Source organism: Cebus imitator, unplaced genomic scaffold, assembly GCF_001604975.1.
Source record: "Cebus imitator isolate Cc_AM_T3 unplaced genomic scaffold, Cebus_imitator-1.0 Scaffold263, whole genome shotgun sequence".
Lineage (NCBI taxonomy): Eukaryota > Metazoa > Chordata > Mammalia > Primates > Cebidae > Cebus > Cebus imitator.
Genome location: NW_016107578.1, coordinates 325,729 through 333,153, shown reverse-complemented (window position 1 = coordinate 333,153; position 7,425 = coordinate 325,729). Strand labels below are relative to the sequence as shown.

The 7,425-nt window shown below is 54.2% G+C and overlaps 1 protein-coding gene across 3 annotated transcripts in view; it reads left to right on the top strand.

The window, feature by feature from the left end:
• Positions 1-1,402: 1,402 nt before the first annotated feature.
• The window catches only part of ATG4D (autophagy related 4D cysteine peptidase), an 8,594-nt gene continuing 2,571 nt past the window's right edge, over positions 1,403-7,425 (top strand). For 2 of the 3 annotated variants that reach the window (XM_017499967.2, XM_017499970.2), the window contains exons 1-6: positions 1,403-1,828; positions 2,322-2,405; positions 2,496-2,669; positions 4,424-4,700; positions 4,774-4,838; positions 6,021-6,151. In XM_017499967.2, coding sequence (XP_017355456.1) covers positions 1,594-1,828; positions 2,322-2,405; positions 2,496-2,669; positions 4,424-4,700; positions 4,774-4,838; positions 6,021-6,151 — 966 coding nt within the window. In that variant the 5' untranslated portion in view covers positions 1,403-1,593. Of the gene's footprint in view, positions 1,829-2,247; positions 2,406-2,495; positions 2,670-4,423; positions 4,701-4,773; positions 4,839-6,020; positions 6,152-7,425 lie in introns of all 3 variants that reach the window. The other variant, XM_017499969.2, reaches the window with a different exon arrangement.

Genomic DNA, 7,425 nt, shown 5'->3' with positions numbered 1-7,425 from the left:
TTAGCTGGACATGGTGGCAGTCACCTGTAATCCCAGCTACTCGGGCGGCTGGGATTGACAGAGCAAGACCCTATCTCAACAACAATAAAAATCTGTTTGGGCCTTGTAAGTTTCGAGGAAAAAAAATAAAAAAGTAAAAATCAAATAAAATATTTTCCTGTAGGCTCAGGTACTTGGGAGGCTGAGGCAGGAGGATCACTTGAGCTAAGGAGTTTCAGGCCAGCCTGGGCAACATAGAGAGACCCTGTCTCTATAAAAAGTTAATTGACTGCCTTTTAAAATAAAGGGTTTTGTTTTTTTTTTTTAACAGCCTTATTGAGGTATAGACATAAAAAATGCACATTTTAAGCATACAGTCTGATGAGTTTTCACACCTATGAAGCCACTATTACAGTCAAGGTACAGAATTTATCCACAGCTCCAAAAAATTTCCTTCTGCCTGAGGTGGTGGCTCATGCCTGTAATCCCAGCATTTTGAGAGGCTGAGGCGGGAGGAACTCATGAAGCCAGGAGTTTGAGACCAGATTGGACAACACAGCAAGACTCCGTATCAACAAAAAAATTTTTTTTATTTAACCAGGCATGGTGGCTCCCGTGTGTGATCCCAGCTACTCTGGAGGCTGAGGCTGGATGATCGGAGTTGGAGGCTGCAGTGAGCTATACAGTATCACTGCACTGAAGTCTGACAACAGAGCCAGATCCTGAAAAAACAAAACAGACACTGAAAAAAACTTTCCTGGCGCACTTTATTCATCCCTCCCTCCCGTGCTTGCCCACTCTCACCACCCAGCAACCAACCACTGGTCTGGTTTAGGTTACTATAGAAAAGGTTGCATTTTTGGAGCTTTTTTATAAATGGGACCATAGGGTATATATTGTTTTTCTTTTTGGAGGCGGGAAGTCTGGATTTTTTTCCCTGAGCATAATTCACATGATTCCTCTATGTTGTTGCGTGTATTCCAGACCTATTTTGCACATGAGGAAACTGAGGCATAGAGAGGCGTGACTTGCCCCGGAGGTCACACTAGTCTATCTGGTCCCAGGTGAGGGCCGGTTCTGGGTCTGCAGCCCGCGCACGTGCGCTAGGGTGGCGGGGCGGGCGTGGCAGGTGCGCAGTCAGTCACACCTGGGCGCCTGCCAGGAGGTCAATCCTGGGCCCTGGCGGGCAGGACTAGGGGCGGGGCCAGGGGAGGGTGTTCCCCGGCTCTGCGGCCTCCGATAAGGACCTGCAGGGACTGTCACGCGCCTGGCAGTGTGATAAGGAGGGCATGGGGAGGCCGCGGGGAGGTGTCCGGGTTTGAGGTCCCCTCCTGGTGACCTAGGATCCGGGCTAGAAACGCGTCTGGGGCGGGGAGAGGGCGGGGAGGGGCGGGACATCGGGCCTGGCCACGCCCACCGTCATCCGGGGTCCTGGGCCGCTAAGATGGCGTTGGCTACGGCAGCTGCAGTGGCAGCTGCTGCCGGGCCCGGGAACTTGGGGACGGGGGCCGAGTAGCGCCTTCCCCGGGCCCCGTGAACCGGCCGCGGGGCACCTGGCGGGGCAGCGTCCGCAGCTCCCCACCTGGGCCCTCGGTCTGCCCTCCCGGCGCGTCCATGAACTCGGTGTCGCCGGCCGCCGCGCAGTACCGGAGCAGCAGCCCGGAGGACGCGCGCCGCCGGCCCGAGGCCCGCAGGCCGCGGGGTTCCCGAGGCCCAGACCCCAACGGCCTGGGGCCCTCCGGAGCCAGCGGCCCCGCTCTTGGCTCTCCCGGGGCTGGCTCGAGTGAGCCGGACGAAGTGGACAAGTTCAAAGCCAAGTTCCTCACAGCCTGGAACAACGTGAAGTATGGTGAGGAGGGGGCTTGGAGATCTTGGGAGTGTGGGGGGCCGTCGAGGAAAACCAGACCTCGGCTCTGCCAGGCCCTGACCCCGGCCCTGTCAGACCTTGTTCCCGTCCTGAGTCACCTGTGGGTCCCCCGCCCTGCCCGGCCCGGGGTGGACCTGTGGCAGGTCCCATAGGCCGTGTTTTCAAGCTCCGCCCATTCCCCTGTCTGACCTTGGGCAAAATCCTTTGCTTCCTGGCGCCTCTGTTTTTACTCCTCTCTGTAAAATGGGTACAATAATCAGAGCTGCCTTCCTTCAACCTGAATTGATGGTGGACACTCCTGTAGCTGTCACCGGGGGCCCCACCTCCGACTGAGAGGGCTATTGCACGAAGTCCCCAGAGCCACCTCGGAGATAGGAACTAGGATCGTGCCCATTTCACAGATGGGGGAATGGAATAGCTGTTGCTGTCATGCGAGTGCTTCATCTCGCTGGGCGCTGCCCCCACGTCTCCCCAGGTTGGGCAGTTAAAAGCCGGACCAGCTTTAGCAAGATCTCCAGCATCCACCTCTGTGGCCGCCGCTACCGTTTCGAGGGCGAGGGTGAGCTGGTGGTTGGGACCAGGGTTGGGGGAGACCTCTCTATGCCTGCCCCAGTGTCACTGGTGGCAGCTGACAGACCCACTCTTGTAGGTGATATCCAGCGTTTCCAGCGTGACTTTGTGTCCCGCCTGTGGCTCACATACCGCCGGGACTTCCCGCCCCTTCCTGGGGGCTGCCTGACCTCGGACTGTGGCTGGGGGTGCATGTTACGCAGCGGCCAGATGATGCTGGCACAGGGCCTACTGCTGCATTTCCTGCCCAGAGGTGAGCCCCGGGGATGGGAGTGGGGGAAGGGGTGGACTAGGAGTACAGGGTCAGTCGCCGTATCAGCAGTATTAGAATTACTTGCAAACTACTAAGAATTCAAAGTCACGTTGGAATTGTGTGTCAAGTAAATTTTGGAGAGATGAGAGTTGTTTGTAAGAGTTTCAGCCAGGGCTGGGTGTGGTGGCTCATGCCTGTTATCGTAGCACTTTGGGAGGCCTAGGCAGGTGGATCCCTTGGGGTCAGGAGTTCAAGACCAGCCTGGCCAATATGATGAAACCCCATCTGTACTAAAAATACAAAAATTAGCTGGGTGTGGTGGTACATGCCTGTAACACAGCTACTCTGGAGGCTGAGGCAGGAGAATCGCTTGAACCCAGGAGTTGGAGGTTGCAGTGAGCTGAGATCACACTACTGTACTCCAGCCTGGGCAACAGAGTAAGACTTTGTGTCCAAAAATTAAAAATAAAAAAATAGGTTGGGTGCCATGGCTCACACCTGTAATCCCAGCACTTTGGGAGGCTGAGGTGGGTGGATCACGAGGTCAAGAGATCAAGACAATCCTGGTCAACATGGTGAAACCCCATCTCTACTAAAAAAATTACAAAAATTAGCTGGGCATGGTAGCGTGCACCTGTAGTCCTAGCTACTCGGGAGGCTGAGGCAGGAAAATTACTTGAACCCGGGAGGCAGAGGTTGCAGTGAGCCGAGGTTGCGCCACTGCACTCCAGCCTGGCACCTGGCGACTGAGCGAGAGTCTGTCTCTAAATAAATTAATAAGTAAATTAATTAATTAATTAAAAAGAGTTTTGGCTGGGCCCTGTGGTGCATGCTTGTAATCCCAGCTACCTTGGAGGCTGAGGAGGGAGAATCACTTGTGCCCAGATGTTCAAGCCTACAGTGAACTATGATCCTGCCACTGCACTCCAATCTGGGTGACAGAATGAGACTCCAGCAACATCCACAGGTCAAGTGTGGTGGCTCACACCTATAACCCCAGCACATTGGGAGGCTGAGGCAGGAGGATGTTTTGAACTTAGGCATTCGGCACCAGCCTGGGCAACACGATGAGACTCCTGTCTCTACAAAGAAATTTTTAAAAATTAGCTGAGTGTGGTGGCATGTGCCTGTGATTCCAACTACTCAAGAGGCTGAGGCAGGAGAATCTGTTAAGCCCAGGATTTAGAGGCTGTGGTGAGTCGTGATCATGCCACTGCATTCCAGTCTGGCTGACAGTGACATCTTGTCTTTATTTATGTATTTATTATTATTATTGTTTTTGAGACCAAGTCTTGCTCCATTGTCCAGGCTGAAGTGCAGTAGAGCATTCTTGGTTCACTGCAACCCCTGCCCCTGGTTCAAGCAATTTTCCTGCCTCAGCCTCCTGGGTAGCTAAGATTTCAGGTGCCTGCCACTATGCCTGTCTGCTTTTTGTATTTTTGTTTTATTAGAGATGGGGTTTCACCACATTGGCCAGGCGGTCTCAATCTCCTGACTTCATGATCCCCACTCTCCCTCCCCTGCCTAAGCCTCCCAAAGTGCTGGGATTATAGGCTTGAGCCACCACGTCCAGCTGAGATCCTGTCTTTAAGTAACGAAAAGTAAATAAATAAATAAGGATAAGTTTCAGGAGTATGTAAATTCTGTTGAATCACCAGGTTCAGGGGCATTAGCGTTGTATGTGGTACATGTGTAGATGGGACCTCTGCCCCCCACACACTAGCACTGTTTGACTGTGTGCTCCATTCCACCAGACTGGACATGGGCCGAAGGCACAGGCCTGGGCCCCCCTCAACTGTCAGGGCCAGCCTCTCCCAGCCGGTACCATGGCCCTGCCCGCTGGATGCCCCCATGCTGGGCCCAGGGTGCCCCTGAGCTGGAGCAGGAACGCCGGCACCGGCAGATTGTGTCCTGGTTCGCCGACCACCCCCAGGCCCCATTTGGCCTACACCGGCTGGTGGAGCTGGGGCAGAGTTCAGGCAAGAAGGCAGGTGACTGGTATGGGCCATCGCTGGTGGCACACATCCTCAGGTAAGGGCCGCTGCAGGGATCACGGGAGCTACTGGGTACCCACAGGCACTAAGGCCTTCCCTCCTGCCCCCAGGAAAGCTGTGGAGAGCTCCTCCGAGGTCACCCGCCTGGTGGTGTATGTTTCTCAGGACTGCACAGGTAAGGGGCTGGGAGCCGAGATCATGGGGGTCCCACCCTGAGCCAGACTCTGCCTCACCTGCCTCTTAGAATGCACCTTCCTCAGAGGCTAGAACAAATTCTGGGGCAGAGGGACACTGGGGAAGGGTGCAAGTCCTGTGTAGTGGGAAACAGTCCCTCTTCTCCTTCTCTCCCTCTGGAACTGGGAGAAGAAACGTCAAGAGTGATAGTGCCACCACACCTTGAGTGATAGAATAGAGGCCAGGTGTGGTGGCACATACTGTATAGTCCCAGCTGCTCAGGAGGCTGAGGTGGGAGGATTGCCTGATGAAGCCTGGGAGTTCGAGGTTACAGTGAGCTGTGATTTTGCCACTGTACAGCAGCCTGGGTGACAGAGTAGGATCCTGTCTTAAAAAAATAAAATAAAAAAGAGGCCAGGTGTGGTGGCTCATGCCTGTAATCCCAGCATTTTGGGAGGCCGAGGCAGGTGGATCACCTGAGGTTAGGTCACTGTCACTCAGACTGGAGTGCAGTGGCATGATCTCGGCTTATTGCAACGTCTGCCCCCAGGTTCAGGTGATTCTTGTGTCTCAGCCTCCCAAAGTGCTGTGATTACAGGCATGAGCCACTGTGCCCAACCCCTGTAAATTTTTTATGCAAAGTTGCAGGTGTTTGGGACAAGATTTGATTTTCAGAGAATCACATCTCCAAAACAGGTCTACTTCTCTAGGAGTACGAAATGGGCTTATGTAGCTGCAAGGTAGGGGGAGGAGAATGGGGCCAAGTAAATGGGACTGGAGGAGGAGGGACACACCAGGGGTGTTTGGTTCAAGGGCCGAGCGCCCAGTGCTTCTGTTTCTGTATTGGCAAACCAAGGCATGGAGTCACTGAGGACCCCTCAGGCCTGGGGCTGGGGAGGAGCCTGAGAGAACAGTCTCCACCTCTCCCAGCTATGTATACTTTTGGTCTACATCCCAGGGCCTCAGTTGCCCACTCTGTAAAATAGGGATGTCCACACCTGCCTGGAGGTCCTGGGATTTTCTGGGGGTGTCTGAAGGACACTAGAACAATGTTTTTGGCTGGTGACAGTGCTGCCCACTGAGAAATTGCAAGGTTGAGGTTGGGCTCCTGGGGTTAGAGGGCTACACTCTGGGGCTTGAAGGGTTGCCAAGAAGGTGACCTGCCGCTGTCTTGTCCCTCCAGTGTACAAGGCAGATGTGGCACGCCTGGTGGCCAGGCCAGACCCCACAGCCGAGTGGAAGTCTGTGGTCATCCTGGTGCCCGTGCGACTGGGTGGCGAGACTCTCAACCCCGTGTATGTGCCCTGCGTGAAGGTAGGTTCAGCCAAGTTCCAGGGCGCCTCCACCTGGGAGCCCTCCAGACTTGTTTAGCTTGGGTTAGGGCTGCTGTTTATGTTGTGTCCCTCATCCCTTCTTTTTTTTTGAGACGGAGTTTCACTCTTGTTGCCCAGGCTGGAGTGCAGTGGCGCAATCTCAGCTTATTGCAACCTCTGCCTCCCAGATTCAAGCGATTCTCCTGCCTCAGCCTCCCAAGTAGCTGGGACTACCATGCCCAGCTAATTTTTGTGTTTTACATAGAGACGGGTTTCGTCATGTTGGCCAGGCTGGTCTCGAACTTCTGACTGCAGGTGATCCACTTGCCTCAGCCTCCCAAGCTGGGATTACAGGCGTGAGCTACCAGCACCCCCCTCTTTTTTTTTGTTTCTTTTTGGAGACAGAGTTTCACTCTTGTTGCCCAGGCTGGAGTGCAGTAACGTGATCTCAGCTCACTGCAACCTCTGCCTCCTGGGTTCAAGTGCTTCTCCTGCCTCAGCCTCCTAAGTAGTTGGGATTACAGGCATGCGCCACCACGCCTGGCTAATTTTGTATTTTTAGTAGAGATCAGGTTTCTCCATGTTGGTCAGGCTGGTCTTGAACTCCTGACCTCAGGTGATCCGCCTGCCTGGGCCTCCCAAATGATGAGGGTAGCGGGAGAGCCTAGAAAAGGCCCTCTGCAGCCACCAGGCAAATGAGGAGCCAGAGGAGGAGTGCTCCAGGCAAAAAGAACAGCAAGACAGAGGCCCTGAGGCTGGAAAGGCCCCTATGTATTTGCATCAGAATAAAAGCCAAAGTGTCCCCAGGGCCCACAGAGCCCCACACTGTTTGTCCCAATCACCTTCTGGAGGTCATCTCCCGCCTTGACCTCATATCCTCCTCCCACACACTTGCGGCAGCCACAGGGGCCTCCTGCCTGATTTCAGAACACTCCTGCCTCAGGGCCTTTGTGCTTCCGGCTGCTGCTGCTTGGAGCGCTCCTTCAGCTGTAATGCGTGTGGCTCCTGAGTAGCTGGGACTACAGGTGCAGGCACCACCACAGTCAGCTCTATTTATTTAAAAATTTGTCATTTTACTAACACTAACCATCAAAAGAAATCCTTCAGTTATTTCCATCATCTCTCAATAGGGCCTATCCTGACTCTTATTTATTTATGATTGATCAATTCAGAGTCTCACTCTGTTACTAAGGCTGGAGTGCAGTGGTGTGGTCTCAGCTCACTGCAGCCTCAACCTCCCGGGCTCAAATGATCCTCTCACCTCAGCCTCCTGAA